Consider the following 16,708-nt stretch of genomic DNA (forward strand, 5'->3'; position numbering starts at 1 on the left):
TGTTTAATGAATGCAAGCTATTTCTGACTAAAATTACTCCATGTAGCAAAAGCAATGTCATATTAGTCACGGTAGCACTAGTCAGCAATTTCTACGGACAGAGTCACATGTTAAAGTTGTATTATCAAGCAAAATGCATGCACACAAGTTTAAAAATAAAAGAGAGACAAGTAAATTTCCAATAATTTAGACTTTAAAGCCATATCCTCAAAGACAGATAGAAGCTTATTTTTGCAAAATGAATAAATAGTTCAAATGTATTAGGTTGTCAGGTCTTTGATGCAGAGTGCTCAGCAGGGGTCCATACACTTGTGAAAATAAACCAAAGAACAGTGGATGCTGGAAATCAGAAACAAAATCAGAAATTGCTAGAAAACTCAGCAGGTCTGGCAGCATTGGTGGAGAGAAAGCAGAGTTAACGTTTCGGTCCAGTGACCTTTCTTCAGAAACGTTAACTCTGCTTTCTCTCCACAGATGCTACCAGACTGCTGCATTTTCCCAACAATTTCTGTTTTTGTTTGTATCAGTTGTAGTCTAAGATCATATAGTTTCATCTTACTAAGGTTTTACAAATTACATTTTTCAAAAACAAAATTGGACAACCACACAATGGGCATAAACAACAGGCAGCGGTAAAATGGACTCAAAAAAGGCCAAGTCTGAGTCATAAGGTTCCACGTCTGATTTGCTACAGACACCATTATTTTTCACAGATGGCTATGATTATGGCAATCTAAACAGTGGTTTATTCAATGAGATTCATTCTTATTTTTAAAAAAAACTTTCTCTGACTTACAAGACGTCGAAAGGCCAAATCACAATCATTACATTCACATCAATAGAGAGAGTTTACAACATGGAAACAGACCATTCAATCCAACTCATCTGCCTTGACCAGATATCCTAAACTGATTTAGTCCTATTTGCCAGCATTTGCCCCATATCTCTCTAAACCCTTCCTATTCACATACCCATCCAGATGCCTTTTAAATGTTGTACACTAATAAAAGAAGGAAACTGCATTTGTATAGTATTTTTCAAGTGTCATCACTATAATTTTAAAGGCAAATGCAGCAAACAATCGTACACAATGAATTCCACAAACAGCAATGAGATAAAATGACTAGTTTGTCTGTTTTGGTGGTATCAAGAGATAATTACTGGCCTGCACGTCAGGCTGAATTCCCCTGATATTGTTCAAACAGCACCTTGGGATCTGGTATTTTTATCTCACGGTCATTAGCTCCAGCAACGTAGTGTTGTCTCATATTCCCTGTGAACTGAACTCAAGAAATACTGGGCTCTTGGGATGCTATGTTACTGACAGAATCTTTTAAAATATAGGGAGTCATTTAAAATTGATTTTTGTTTTTTCAACTTGATTCAGCCTTGAAGTTCCACATTATACTCTGCAAGTATTGAGGACTACCACCATCACTTTATCCTACCCACCAGTAGGCGCCAATAATATTTAAGTTGCTCTGACCCCTGAAAATCAACTGGGATCAGATTCCATTCAACAAACTAAGCAAGCAGAACATATATCCATAACAGTTTCATCAAATTTCCTCAAAATGTACAAAGTTCAGCCATATGATCAGAGTCTTCATATCTAATACCTCCTACCTGATCCCAGAAAACGTGTCCATGATAAATTTCTCCTATACCCCCATTGGAAAGACCTCCAGGACTTAATCCTATATAATGGAAGTCAGTAGATTTCAGAGGGGGAAGAGCACTGAGCAGGTAATATAGACACCCGTACATAGCCTGGTTTAACTTTCTGCAGCCTTTGGCACTAATACAGCTCTGCTTCCATAGTGCAGCCCATGCAGCCACATGCGAAGAGTACAGCTGATCGAATTGGATCAGGCTTTGTCCTTCCACAAAACAAGCCTTTACTTGCTCTGCTGTGCTGGCCACCGCGGTCAGGAATACCCAGGAATTTCTCTGCTCCTCTGGCAACATAGTCAGAGACTCTGGAAGTGGCACTGAGATCATGTGAACATTTTGTCTTGCAGCCCCTTTGACCTCTGGGGTAAGAGTCTGTCCATAGATGTACCTGAATTACAAAGAAAGAAAAGCTTTCCTAAGGAAGCATCAAAAGAAAGATCTTAACTATACTCAGCCAATGAATATTGAGAAATATAACTCATGAGAACAGATGGGGGAAAATTTAAATTTGTTATTTTGAGACATTGGCCAACAAATTATGACATGGGTATCTCTAGGACACGAAACATTTATGCAGAAGCTATACAGAGAAATAGTCTGAATCTGAATTTGAGGTTGAATGCAAATATTTAAGCATTTTAACATAATTTTTAATTTATTCACTTTGCATTTTATGTATGCAGGGAAAAATGTCTAATGTTTCCCAGTGTATTCTTGCTCTACATGTCGTATTTTTAAAATACAAAACACATGCTTGGCTTGGGGACAGGTTGGAAGATTTATCATGGGATGTAGGTCTCTGCACTATTCTGTCACTAGACACCCCTCAAAGAGTTTATTGAGCTTCTGAGCGTGGGTTGAAAGATTCCACAGAGGACTCGTCCTCTTCCAGAAGGGTCATCTGGCGTAATGTACCGATGAGGTAGATCACCACATCTGGAGATGGTGATGATTCAAGGCTAGGGATTTAAAACTCAGTTTAGAATAAACAGTATGCAAGGATTCATACATTTTGGGTGGAATTTTACTCAGAAGACAGTATCAGCTTTGCAGATAAAGAAATTCAGATAGTTACAATGCAGGATGGCTCTCTGATCCTGTATATATCTTTGACAGTTTCAGAGGTAGCAGGAAGCAAATACAAAACATGCTTGGCCTGCCTCATTGAGCTGAGTAGCCAATGAAGGCCCCAATAAAAGGCCATTCAAAGAAGCTACCAGCATTTCCCAGCACTGGACTCATCCTCTGCTGAGTTTAGCCATGACTTGGACACAACCTCCCAGCTGCAACCCACAGAGACATCAGTGCATTCTCTCACTGACCCAATGAATGAGCTCACAAGGATTAAAGGTTACGATTGAGGGCAAAGCCATTTCTGTCAATAGGTTGCACAACAGTACAATTTGCATATCTTTATAGCCAAACCATTAGTAATAATTTGTAAAGCTATGGCTGAAAACCATTTAAAGGGCAAGTAATTTGAGCACAATGGATTGGGGAGTCAGAACAAAAGTTTTATTCACCCAGCTATGAAGTGCATACAAGTTTGGCATTATATGAGACAATAAATTCTATTTCTTATTCATTGTCAAAAAATAAATTGACATTCCAAACATAACTATCCACACATAATAATCTCATCTTTCACATTTGCAATATCTTATCGGCATTGCTTATGTGTATTATAATTTGTGCATTTTGCACAATTCTCAAACATGAAAGAGGTTAAAATATTAAACATTCACATTATTTTGGGTGCTCAGAGAGCTGGTAAATTGATAAGGGGATCCACTATAAATAAAGATTGTGAACTATTACTTTTAGGTAAACAACACTCAGTAGAGGAATGATTGGAGGGTAGATGATGTTTTCCGTAATATTGATTCTGGGTAATCCAAGATGGAGGACGGGAAAGATTTCTGGCTGTAACATGCTCCTTCTTTGTTAAGCTGTTTTAAGTGTTGGAGGTGATTTCCTTGAATTCCAGGAACATCAATTAATGTTTTATGTGCTTTTGCATTGTTTTGGAACTTTGCAGAAAAAAAAGTCAGAACAACAGCAGTTTTAAAAGGGAGAAGAACAGACAAAGGAAGCACATGGTGAGGTCAGTGCAGGAGAGAGAGAGAAAGAAACCCACATTGCTAACTGACAGAGTTTGCAGTTACTGCCTTTGTTGAATTCATGTATTGCTGGACTGCGGAGTGCGCCTGGGAAAATTAAAAAAACAGTGAAATTCACAACTGATCTTGGAGGAACTTGTTTGGGAAAGGTCACAACACAGAAGCAGATAAGTGGATTTTAAGCGTGGCCTTAAAATAAGTCTGCAGTAGTGAGCAGAGTGGGTTCTTTCTTGATTATATGTTTTATTGAGCTATGTCTCTTGATTAAACTTAAGTTATAAGCCATAAGTATAAATTTAACCTGGAGCAGTGTTTTGTAGAGGAATAAGACAGTCCTATTGTCTGGGTCTGTAGATTGAAAGAAGCAAAAATGGCCCTTAGTAGAGTGATATGCTCTTCTTGTCAGATGTGGGAGTTTAGGGAGAGTTTATGGGTTACTGAGGATTATATCTGCAATAAATGCCATTGGTTATGAATCCTATCAGTTCAAATATATCAGTTGGAGAGGCAGTTAGAGGCAATGAGGAATTTACAAGAGCAAGGGGATGTGATGGACAGCAGTTATAGGAAGGGGGAAAAGTCTCAGATACGGTCACATAGATGGATTAACTCCAGGAAAGGTAAGAGAGGTAGGCAAGTAGTGCAGGAGTCTTCTGTGGCTATCCCCATTTCAAACAAGTATGCTGTTTTGGAAAATGTAGGGGGTGATGGACACTCGGGTACGTAGAATGAACAGCCAAGTTTCTGGTATCGAGACTGGCTCTAATGTAATGAGAGGTACGTCAGGTTCCAAGCGATCAATTGTGTTAGAGGACTCTCTAATCCGAGGCACAGACAGACATTTCTGCGGATAGCAGCGAAAAATCAGAATGGTGTGTTGCTTCCCTGGTGCCAGGATCAAGGATGTCTCAGAGAGAGTGCAGAATGTTCTCAGGGGGGAGAGGGACCAGCAGGATGTCATTGTACACACTGGAACCAATGACATTGGAAGGGAAAAGGTTGAGATTCTGAAGGGAGATTACAGACAATTAGGCAGGAATTTAAAAAGGAGGTCCTCGAGAGTAGGAATATCTGGATTACTTCTGGTGCTGTGAGCTAGTGAGGGTAGGAATAGGAGGATAGAGCAGATGAATGCATGGCTGAGGAGCTGGTGTATGGGAGAAGGATTCACATTTTTGGATCATTGGAAGCTGTTTTGGGGTAGAAGTGACCTGCACAAGAAGGACGGATTGCACCTAAATTTGAAGGGGGTCAATATACTCACAGGGATATTTGCTCGGGAGGATTTAAACTAGTAAGATGGGGGAATGGGACTCAGGGACTGGTACAGTTGAGAACAAGGGCAAGTCAAACAGTCAGGGACAAAGCAGAGAACAGGTAGGACTGATAAATTAAACTGCATTTATTTCAATGCAAGAGCCATAACAGGGAAGACAGATAAACTCAGGGCATGGTTAGAAACATGGGGCTGGGATACCATAGCAATTACAGAAACATGGCTCAGGGATGGACAGTACTGGCAGCTTAATGTTCCAGGATTCAAATGCTACAGGAAGGACAGAAAGGGAGGCAAGAGAGGAGGGTATGTGGCGATTTTGATAAGGGATAGAATTACAGCTGTACTGAGGGAGGATATTCCTGGAAATACATCCAGGGGAGATATTTGGGTGGAACTGAGAAATAAGAAAGGAATGATCTCATTATTGGGATTGTATTATAAACCCCCTAAGAGTCAGAGGGAAATTGAGAAACAAATTTGTAAGGAGATCTCAGTTATCTGTAAGAATAATAGGGTGATTATGGTAGGGGATTTTAACATTCCAAACATAGACTGGGACTGCAATAGTGTTAAGGGTTCAGATGGAGAAGAATTTGTTAAGTGTATACAAGAAAGTTTTCTGATTCAGTATGTGGATGTACCTACGAGAGAAGGTGCAAAACCTGACCTACTCTTGGGAAATAAGGCAGGGCACATGACTGAGGTGTCAGTGGGGGAGCATTTTGGGGCCAGTGACCATAATTCTATTAGTTTTAAAATAGTGATAGAAAAGGATAGATCAGATCTAAAAGTTGAAGTTCTAAATTGGAGGAAGGCCAATTTTGACGGTATTAGGCAAGAACTTTCAAAAGCTGATTGGGCGCAGATGTTCGCAGGTAAAGGAATGTCTGGAAAATGGGAAGCCTTCAGAAATGAGATAATGAGAGTCCAGAGACAGTATATTCCTGTTAGGGTGAAAGGAAAGGCCGCTAGGTGTAGGGAATGCTGGATGACTAAAGAAATTGAGGGTTTGGTTAAGAAAAAGAAGGAAGCATATCAGGTATAAACAGGATAGGTCAAGTGAATTCTTACCGTATAAAAGCAGTAAAAGTATACTTAAGAAAGAAATCAGAAGGGCAAAAAGGGGACATGAGATAGCTTTGGCAAAGAGAGTTAAGGAGAATCCAAAGAGTTTTTACAAATACATTAAAGACAAAAGGGTAACTAGGGAGAGAATAGGGCCCCTCAAAGATCAGCAAGGCAGCCTTTTTGTGGAGCTACAGGAATGGGGCAGATATTAAACGAGTATTTTGCATCATTATTTACTGTGGAAAAGGACATGGAAGATATAGAATGTAGGGAAATAGATAGTGACATCTTGAAAAATGTCCAATTACAGTGGAGGAAGCGCTGGATGTCTGGAAATGCATAAATGTGGATAAATCCCTAGGACCTGATCAGGTGTATCCTAGAACTCTGTGGGAAGCTAGAGAAGTGATTGCTGGGCCTCTTACTGAGATATTTGTATCATCAATAGTCACAGGTGAGGTGCCGGAAGACCTGCGGTTGGCTAACGTGGTGTCACTGTTTAAGAAGGATGGTAAGGACAAGCCAGGGAACTATAGACCAGTGAGCCTGACGTCAGTGGAGGGCAAGTTGTTGGAGGGAATCCTGAGGGACAGGATGTACGTGTATTTGGAAAGGCAAGGACTGATTACGGATAGTCAACATGGCTTTATGCGTGGGAAATCATGTCTCACAAACTTGATTGAGTTTTTTGAAGAAGTAACAAAAAGGATTGATGAGGGCAGAGTAGTAGATGTGATCTATATGGACTTCAGTAAGGCGTTTGACAAGGTTCCCCATGGGAGACTGGTGAGCAAGGCTAGATCTCACAGAATACAGGGAGAACTCACTATTTGGATATAGAACTGGATCAAATGTAGAAGACAGAGGATGGTGGTGGAGGGTTGTTTTTCAGACCGGAGGCCTGTGACCAGTGGAGTGCCACAAGGATCTGGGTCCACGACTATCATCATTTATATAAATGATTTGGATGTGAGCATAAGAGTTATAAATTAGTAAGTTTGCTGATGACACCAAAATTGGAGGTGTAGTGGACAGCGAAGAAGGTTACCTCGGATTACAACAGGATCTTGATCAAATGGGTCAACGGGCTGAGAAGTGGCAGATGGAGTTTAATTTAGATAAATGTGAGGTGCTGCATTTTGGGAAAGCAAATCTTAGCAGGACGTATACATTTAATGCTAAGGTCCTTGGGAGTGTTACTGAACAAAGAGACCTTGGAGTGCAAGTAGATAAGATAGTGAAGAAAGCATTTGGTATGCTTTCCTTTCTTGGTCAGAGTATTGAGTACAGGAGTTGGGAGGTCACTTTGCAGCTGGACAGGACTTAGGTTTGGCCACTGTTGGAATATTGCGTGCAATTCTGGTCTCCTTCCTATCGGAAAGATGGTGTGAAACTTGAAAGGGTTCAGAAAAGATTTACAAGGATGTTGCCAGGGTTGGAGGATTTGGCTATAGGGAGAGGCATTTTTCCCTGGAATGTCAGAGGCTGAGGGATGACCTTATAGAGGTTTATAAAATCATGAGGGGCATGGATAGAATAAATAGACAAAGTCTTTTCCCTGGGGTTGTGGAGTCCAGAACTAGAGGGCATAGGTTTAGAGTGAGAGGGGAAAGATATAAAAGAGACCGAAGGGGCAACTTTTTCACTCAGAGGGTGCTACATGTATGGAATGAGCTACCAGAGGAAGTGGTGGAGGGTGGTACAATTGCAACATTTAAGAGGCATTTGGATGGGTATATGAATAGGAGGGGTTTGGAGGGATATGGGCCGGGTGCTGGCAGGTGAGACGAGATCAGGTTGGGATATCTGGTCGGCATGGACGGGTTGGACTGAAGGGTCTGTTTCTGTGCTGTACATCTCTATGACTTTATGACTCTATGAGACAAACAACTAAACCACACTGCTTCTATGGTCAACCCAGGCAGCCAACACATTGGGGCTGAATTTCCAAAGTGGGGATTCTGTAACTTCAGCAGAAAAGCAACATGAACCTTTACAAATAGATCAAGCTACATTTATGACATTTCTTCTGGGGTTTCTACAACTTGTCTAATAATCTGATGGTGGATGAATGGAAGGTTCCCATCCCCAACATACTGGGGTGGAGTGAGGGTGAATAAAAATTAGCCAATGTTTTCTGTCCTGGTGATTATTGCTCTTACATGTTGACAAGGGTGAAGATTGACTTTGAATCTTCTGTAAATCACCACAGTTAACGGGCTTGCCGATATTAGTTACACACACGCTTGCTTAAGTACCTCAGGAAAAGTTAGCATCTTCAGGAGCCAAGGTTCCAAAATTGGAAGCTAGCAATTTATATTGATTAAAATATAACAATGTATAATGCTGTTTATAATATAATCTCAGTATTTAGAAATTTTCTCCCAATCGCCAATTCAACATACAAAATTGGATTGCCAGAAAAAAAAAACAATGGGTGCAAGACAGTGGAATCATTCATTATCTGTTTTAGATGTTACGAACAACGTATTTCTGCATGGGTGGTGTCGGATAAACTAAATGGCAGCTTCATCTGAATTTTTGCTATGAAGCTGTCCAAAGATTTTCAACTGCATGCATACAGAAAAATATAAAGAGCAAAGTCATACTTTAGTGAAAACAAAATATAAGGGTATCAATATTATAAAATGGATGAAGTTTGAAACGAGAGGGTGGCAGTTTAAAGAAGTAGTTCACCCTAAGAGACAGCAAGAGAATATTGTTAGCAATTATAGTTAAAGGGAAAAAAATAAGCAACATAAGAAAGTCCAAATGAGTTATGCAAGGGAGAAGAATGATCAGGCAAGATATTGAAGACACGACTATGACAACATGCATATAGCCCTGTCCTTACATTCAAACAGCCCTCTGAGATTGAGCTGTCTCTATTGGCACACTGACAATACCATAAAACAAAACCTCAACAACTCCAATAGGAAAAAAGAAAGGAACTTTTATCTCAATAACACTAAACGTATAAACTTTGTTGCCCTAAGCACCAACATATGACATCAAGAATCAGAGATCTGATCCTTACTTTGCTCCCATGAAGTCTGGTCCACTCACAAAGTCAATATTCTGGCTGTGGGGAGCAAATGACGATTTTATTTGGACTGTGCACTGCTCCTTGGAAGTGGTTAATCGCTCCAAAGTTATGATGAGAACCATGAGATGAATCTGAGTGCGATGGGCAAATATCTGCTGGATCATCCTGAAATTCTGTGTCTCTATGATATAGCTAAACACACCTAGGGAAAGGAAAGCAGCAATCATTATGCAACTAGTGAGAGGAATTTTAGAAACTTGCGTCCTGGAAAAGCAACCACCATATAGGTTATTTTAGCTGTAAGAAATGTAGGCAGAGAAACAGTTAACATGTATTTTTTTACAAAAAACAGCCTAGAGAAACAAAGAGAAAATACAGGGATAGGTAAACGAAGAGATTGTTAATGATAAGGGAAGAGGGGGGGTGGAGAGAAAGAGACAGACAGAGATTATAGATAAGTGGGATGCTAATGAAAAGTGTAATTGTTTGAAAACCAGTTGGCTGTGCTGGGAACAGATCATGGAGGACAAGACTAGGGGTACACAGGTAGGGAATGAACAATGGAGAGAGCATTCACGTTCTGAAATTGTTAAACTCAATGCTGAATCCTGAAGGCTCGATGGTGCCCAGGCAAAGATGAGACATTGTTCCTTCAGTTTGCCTTGAGTCTCATGTGATCCCTGCTGTAGACATAAGATGAAAATGTTGGCATGATTGTGTCTCGGTCTTATGTTATGCTGCAGCAGGACAGTACATTTTTAAAAGGGAGATGATTTGGCTACATTTAAGATATATTCCTGACAGGGGGAAAGGCAGAACAACCTATTTCTGCTCCATGGATGCTGCCTGACCTGCTGTGCTTTTCCAGCCCCATCTAATCTAGACCAAGGCCTAAATTGTCCATCTATTGTTTGTAAAAAAAAAAGTTACAGATCTAACTGTAATTTGTTAATCTCAAACGAACTAGCTGGTGCGTAATTCAGATTTTAAAATGTCACACTCAAGTCTGGGCTAAAACATTGTTTTATCTGCAAAAGAAACTTTATTCTATATCTTACTATTTTGCACTTAATCTTGGATGGTGTATTCGGAGTCAAAATGGCAAGGATCTGTTTCTGCAGGACATATATTTCACACTTGATAAATAGAAACATTGACACAAAAGCAATGATATTAGTGTTAGGCGCTAGCTATCTGCAAATAAAACCTGCATGAGACAGACAGTCTTTGAAAAAGCATTTGTAAATTTTAAAAATTATAAGGAAATAGATTTCTTTTACCTATCCTTGTGTTCAAGGTGTAGGTTTCTTTAAAAGTTCTCTCATCGGGTATGGTCAGTCTGGCATTAACAGTAGATGGTACATCTGCCCGACAGCAGTCACCATTTGCACCATTATATATCCCATTAATATGCATTACATCACCATACACTCTCGTGCCAAGGTATCCATTGGCAACTGTTGCCATAAAACGAAGGTCAGAAGGCAATGTGTCACTGGAAAATACTGCAGGGTCATCTTCATAATCTGACATATTGCATGTGGCATCTAAATGAGAAGAAAACATTTCTGAAATTTAAATCTAATAACTTATTCCTCTTATTCTCCCATCCCCAATTTCCATAATAATATGCACTTTTGCAGGCACAGAGTGAAGGGACTGAACAGGTATTTAACATGAGATGGTGCGACATACTGATGATCTGCCATTAGCATGCTATTAAACTCACGCTAGTTCTCATAACACAAGGATAAGACATGAGTCACATAGTACTGCAAAATTAAATGAACTTCTATTACAGCTCTGGGTATTTACACAGGTAGGTTACAATCACAGGTACATTACAATCATAGGTACTTGCATGTCTGGACTGAAGCCAAATAATTTGGATGTACTGTAGTTTGCTTCACTTAGCATGTCATGCTGCAAGAGGCCAAGCTCAGTAAGATGGAGACTTGAAACTGTATACTATTATCCAATGATACAGTGATGAATTCTTGAACACATACCTTAAAAGGGAAATCACACATCTGCTGTGAGACATAGCACGAAAGAATTGACACTTTTTTGAATACAAAACCACTGTAAAAATGTTTTTTTCTCATGTCGCCATTATTTCTTTGGCCTACTATCTTAAAACTGTGCCCTCTGGTTCTCAATCCTTCCAGTATTGGGAACAGTTTCGCATCTACTCTGTCCATATCCCTCAAGGTTTTGAATAATTCTCATCTAATTTCCTGTCAATTTCCTCTTCTCCAAGGAGAACAGTCCCAATTTCTCCAAACTTTTCACTTCAAGAATTTAAAATTGACGAGGAGCATGTTTCATTTTTTGTTTGTTATTAAATAACCATGCCGGGGTGAGTTACACCCAAGTTAACTGAGGGAAGTGAGAGGAGAAATTGCAGAAACACTGACCAGAATGTTCCAATTTTTCTTAGACTCAGGGATGATGCCAGCAAATTCAAGAATTGCAAATATTTTACAATCTTATTCAAAAAAGGTTGTGAAGATAAAACCAGCAACTACCAGCCAGTCAATCTAAATTCGTGGAGGGCAAGTTTTTTAAAAAATGATCATTTGGGGAAAAATTAATGGTCAATAAGGAAAATGCAGGTTTTTGAAGGCAAGCCAGGATGGACTTAAGGTCAAACCAAGACTAACTAACTTGCTTGAGTTTTTTCAAATAACAGAGAGAATTGTTGAGGGTAGTGTTGTTGATGTGGTGTATATGAATTCCAGAACGCATCTGATAAAGTGCCATGCAGCAGTTTTGTAAATAAAGTTAGTTGTAAAAGATACAATAGTAATATTGATATAAATAGGCTGAGTGACAGGAAAGAAAGAGTGGTGAATGATTTTTTAGAATGGAGTTTGTAGTAGAGTTTTCTAGGTATTGGTGTTGGAATCCCAGCTCTTTCTCATTATATGTTAATGTGCTAGATCTTGGTGCCTAGGTCACATGTGGATCGCTTAAATTTCTAAGTACTGAAACTCATGAGAAAAGTAGTGTCAAAAGGGCATGAACATGTGGCAGATTAAATTTATTGCAGAGAAGTGTAAGGTGATTAATTTTTGTAGGAAGAACATGGTGATAATAACATAGAACAAAAGATACAATTCTAAAGGAGGTGCAAGAAAGGGACTAGGTGTATTTTATAAATTATTGGCAAGACTCATTGACAGCACACTTAATAAAGCATGAGGAGTCCTGGCTTTATCAATAAAGGCAAGGACGTTATGTCAAACCAGTATCAAACACTAATGTGGCCTTAACTGAAGTACTGAGTCCAGTTCTGGACTTCAGGAAGGATGAGAAGATGGTAGAGAGTGTGTAGACAAGATCCACAAGAATGTTCCAGAGATGAGGAACTTAAGTTAGTTGCTGGGTATATCTTCACAGCCTTTTTTGAATAGGGTTATAAAATATGCAATTCTTGAGTTCACTAGCAACATCCCTGACTCTAAGACAGATTGGAAAATTATGATCAGTGCCTCTGCAACTTCTCCTCTTACTTCTCTCAATGGCTCTGAATACATCTCATGTGCTTGGTTTCTTATCAACTTAAAAAACAACAACAAAAAAAAAGCCTCCGCATCAATTTTAATGCCTGAGAAAGTGTTTTAACTACCTTTCCTTTCACCAGGACCTGGATGACCTCATCTTCCTTGGTTAACACAGATGCAAAGTATTTGTTTAATACTTCAGCCATGCCTTTTACCTCAATATAAATCCCCTTTTTGATTTCTAATTAGTCCCGCTCCTCCTTTTACTTATATTTCTCTAGAAGACTTTGGGATTTGCTTTTATGTTGGTCACCTGTCTATTCTTGTACTTAGTCTTTGCTTCTCTTATTTTAAATCCCCTGAAACTTCTTTCTTCAGATTGGTTCTCATTTAGATTATCCACCTAATCTGCCACAAGTGCACCTTTTCTGTTTCAGTTTAATCCCTATCTTTTTCATCATCCAGAGTGCTATGTCTTTGCTAATAGTCTGTTGTTCAGTTGCAGTTTGGCTGCCAGTCTTTGATCCCTTTTTGTTTGGATTAGAGTTAAAAACCACACAACACCAGATTATAGTCTAATATGTTTATTTGGAAGCACTAGCTTTCAGAGCACTGCTCCTTCATCAGGTGGTTATCATTTGGATTAGATCCATTCTCACTTAGTTGAAATAGGTTTTTCCCAGTGAGTTATTTTCGTTTTAGTTTGCATCTTTTCCATTGAAGACCCTAAACTTTATGATATAATTATCACCAACTGCTGCTTCACTTCATCCCCCTCGAACTACCTCGTCCCATAAACCAGATTTTGCCTCCTTTCACTGGACTGAAGCATCCCAACTTTTGTCTAATCTTGGGGTGGCCGCGTGGGGGTATGAGGTAGAAAAGAAAATTCAATTCTCCATTTTTTCCCTCTTTGGAATTTTCACCTCTCCTGTTAAAGCTGTTTGTCAATTCTTTTAGGTGAGAAATGCTACAAGATCGAAATTATTGTTTTGCAGAAACTTATCCCCGCTTGACATGTGGCTCATTAAATTGCCCAGGTTGAGGGGTAAACTGGAAGTTATCAGTCTCTGCCTGACTATAACCTAAATTGATCAGATTTACTTTGCGGAAGCCCCGACTCCTTTTCTCGTTATTTATTTTGCAGATCTGGCTTTCAATGTACCATTGAAGTTCAAATCCAACCAAAGTTCCGACCTTAAAGCCTCAAGAAACCTCCCCTAGCCCGCTGCTCGTTGTCAAAAACAAAAGATTACACTTACTCCAATCAGGAAATAAAGGTTCCCAGCTTCAGACTTCGCTCGGACAACGAAAGCTTCTAAAGTGTAAACATTTGCGAGAATAGTAGAGACTGCTCGCGCAAAGCGCCCCGTCTCATTCTAACGGGACAAAGCTCAGAGTTTGTTACATAGGATTAATCAAACGGTTACTTGCAGTTCTCAGCTATTTCCTGCAATCAAGTTTGGTTTGAGCCATTCCTGCATTCTCAAATAAACCCGCAAATGCAAACTCTGGCCACTCACCGAGAGTCCCAGAGCAATCTCCTAACTTTCCTGGGCCTGCTGCAACCGGTCAGGGCCTCGCCTTCCAATCGGTGCCCAAGGGGAAAATCAACAAGCAGCACAAACCCTCCCTTTTGTACACGGAAATCACCTCAGTACTAAAACACGATGTGGGTGGGGTCACAAAGCGGGCAGCAGATTGCTTTGCTGTGAATATTTGAAAACAGTTTAAAACTTTCTAATAACGAAAGTAATTCCAATGGATTTGTGTTTAATTTTAATAACATGCCCCGAGCCATGTAACGAAGCAAGTGTTTGGAATAGTTTCTTCAGGAACGGTTCAGCATATAGAGTGACATGAAGTTAGGGGCTGGGCGAGGAGACGTAGAATTCTTCGCACATGCCATCCTGTTTCAGCAGCTCGAGTCCAACTTGAATGGCTATTTTGACATAGGGTCATGGACCGAACAAAGCTGTCAACATCTCCAAACTGCGCTAAGATCTAACTGAGACTTTCTTGTGTCGGACTTTGGCTCAAACTACCAACTTACTTTCTTCTATGTGTGAGCCTGTTCTTTAAATGAAGCAATAGAAGATATTCGGTCTCACACTTTTAGTTTATTTTAGCAGTAAGTGGATAAAGCATACAGAGCTCTGGGTAAATCCCACTGCCTTCTGTCCCTGATCCAGTCTTTTTATATAATAAACAACGTCATGCAATCACTGAGGTGGGATTATCTTCTGATTGGCTGTTGATCTGACTCCATTCTCCGCCTCCTTGCGTTCCCGGATGTCGAACCCACGTGACCTTGTTTTGCCCGCGAAACAGAGGATCACGTGACCTTGTTTTGCCCACGAAACGGAGGACCACGTGACCTTGTTTTGCCCGCGAAACGGAGGACCACGTGACCTTGTTTTGCCCACGAAACGGAGGACCACGTGACCTTGTTTTGCCCACGAAACGGAGGACCACGTGACCTCCTTGCACGCCTCCGGCGTGTGAAACAGAGCATCACATGACCTCCCTGCACACCTCTGGCACGTGAAACAGAGCATCATGTGACCTCCCTGCACGCCTCCGGCGCGTGAAACAGCATCACGTGACCCTGTTTTGCAACGGAGCAGAGCACCACGTGACCTTGTTCTACGCGCGCGCATAATGGAGCATCCCCAAAGGCTTCCGAATGCCGAGTATATTTACAGTCGCAGCCAGCCGTATATTTACAAGTAAGCCATATATTTACACTTGCCAAGACATAATAGCAGTAATAGGTATTTCAGCCCATTGAGTCAGATCCACAATTCAATGAGATTATGGCTGATTTAGTGAGTTTGAGAAGATTTGTAGCTCAGGTTGAGGTTTTGGATGTAGGTTTGCTCACTGAGCTGCAAGGTTCATTTCCAGATGTTTCGTTACCCTAATCAGTAACATTTTCAGTGGGCCTCAGGCAAAGCAATGTTGAAAATTCCTGCTTTCTACTATATGTTTGGGTTTGTTTGGGTTGGTGATGTCATTGCCTGTGGTGAAGTCACTTCCTGTTCCTTTTCTCAGGGGGTGGTGGATGGGGTATAACTCGATGTTTTTGTTGATCGAGTTCCAGTTGGAATGCCACGTTTATAGGAATTCTCGTGCATGTCTTTGTTTGGCATGTCCTAGGATGGATGTGTTGTCCCAGTCAAAGTGGTGTCCTTCCTCATCCATACATAAGGATACTAGTGAGACAGGGTCATGTCTTTTTGTGGCTAGTTGGTGTTTATGTATTCTGGTGGCTAGTTTTCTGCCTGTTTGTCCAATCATGGTAGCCCACAAACCTACCAACACACTAAAACAGCAGCTACTGAACTTGAAAGACCCTATTCAGACAACGAGCAAAACTAATGTCATTTACAAAATACTGTGCAAGGACTGTAACAAACACTGCATTGGACAAACATGCAGAAAACTAGCCATCAGGATACATGAACACCAACTAGCCACAAAAAGACATGACCCTCTCTCACTAGTATCCTCACATACAGATGAGGAAGGACCCCATTTCGACAACACATCCATCCTAGGACAAGCCAAACAAAGACACGCACAAGAATTCCTATAAGCATGGAAATGCAACCAGAACTCTATCAACAAACACATCGAGTTAGACCCCATCTACCACCTCCTGGGAAAAAAGTACAGGAAATGACTTCACCACAGGAAATAACATCACCACAGGAAATTACATCACCAACCCAAAGAAACCGAAACATATAAATAGAAAGCAGGAATTTTCAGCATTGCTTTGCCTGAGGCCCACTGAAGATGTTACCAAATGTCTGGAAATAAACCTTCCAGCTCAGTGAGCAAACCTACATCCATGGCTGATTTGACGTCGCATCTTAAACTTCACTTTCATGTCTTTTCCCCTTGACCATAATTCTGTAATTGATTAAAAATTTGTTTATCTCAGCCTTGAATATTCTGAATGACCCTATCTCAATCTATTTTTGAGGTCGCCCCTTCACTTTTTCGTTCA

General features: G+C 40.3%; 1 protein-coding gene across 9 annotated transcripts in view; it reads right to left on the minus strand.

Annotated features, from left to right (window-relative positions):
- Positions 1 to 14,858, minus strand: part of pgghg (protein-glucosylgalactosylhydroxylysine glucosidase) — a 39,473-nt gene extending 24,615 nt beyond the window's left edge. For 2 of the 9 annotated variants that reach the window (XR_015760190.1, XM_043706057.2), the window contains exons 1-5: positions 13,956 to 14,858; positions 11,049 to 11,196; positions 10,468 to 10,734; positions 9,179 to 9,389; positions 1,627 to 2,062 (exon numbers count right to left, since the gene is read on the minus strand). Coding sequence is in view for 8 of the 9 variants with exons in the window: in XM_043706057.2 (XP_043561992.2) it covers positions 1,627 to 2,062; positions 9,179 to 9,389; positions 10,468 to 10,720 (900 nt within the window). In the remaining variant the exon portion in view is untranslated. Of the gene's footprint in view, positions 1 to 1,626; positions 2,063 to 9,178; positions 9,390 to 10,467; positions 10,735 to 11,032; positions 11,197 to 13,955 lie in introns of all 9 variants that reach the window. The other 7 variants (XM_043706058.2, XM_043706052.2, XM_043706053.2 and 4 more) reach the window with 6 other exon arrangements.
- Positions 14,859 to 16,708: the final 1,850 nt, after the last annotated feature.

The sequence above is a fragment of the Chiloscyllium plagiosum genome, unplaced genomic scaffold (assembly GCF_037043375.1).
Source record: "Chiloscyllium plagiosum isolate Xiang-an unplaced genomic scaffold, Cpla_swu_hap1 HiC_scaffold_18, whole genome shotgun sequence".
NCBI classification, from domain to species: Eukaryota; Metazoa; Chordata; class Chondrichthyes; order Orectolobiformes; family Hemiscylliidae; genus Chiloscyllium; species Chiloscyllium plagiosum.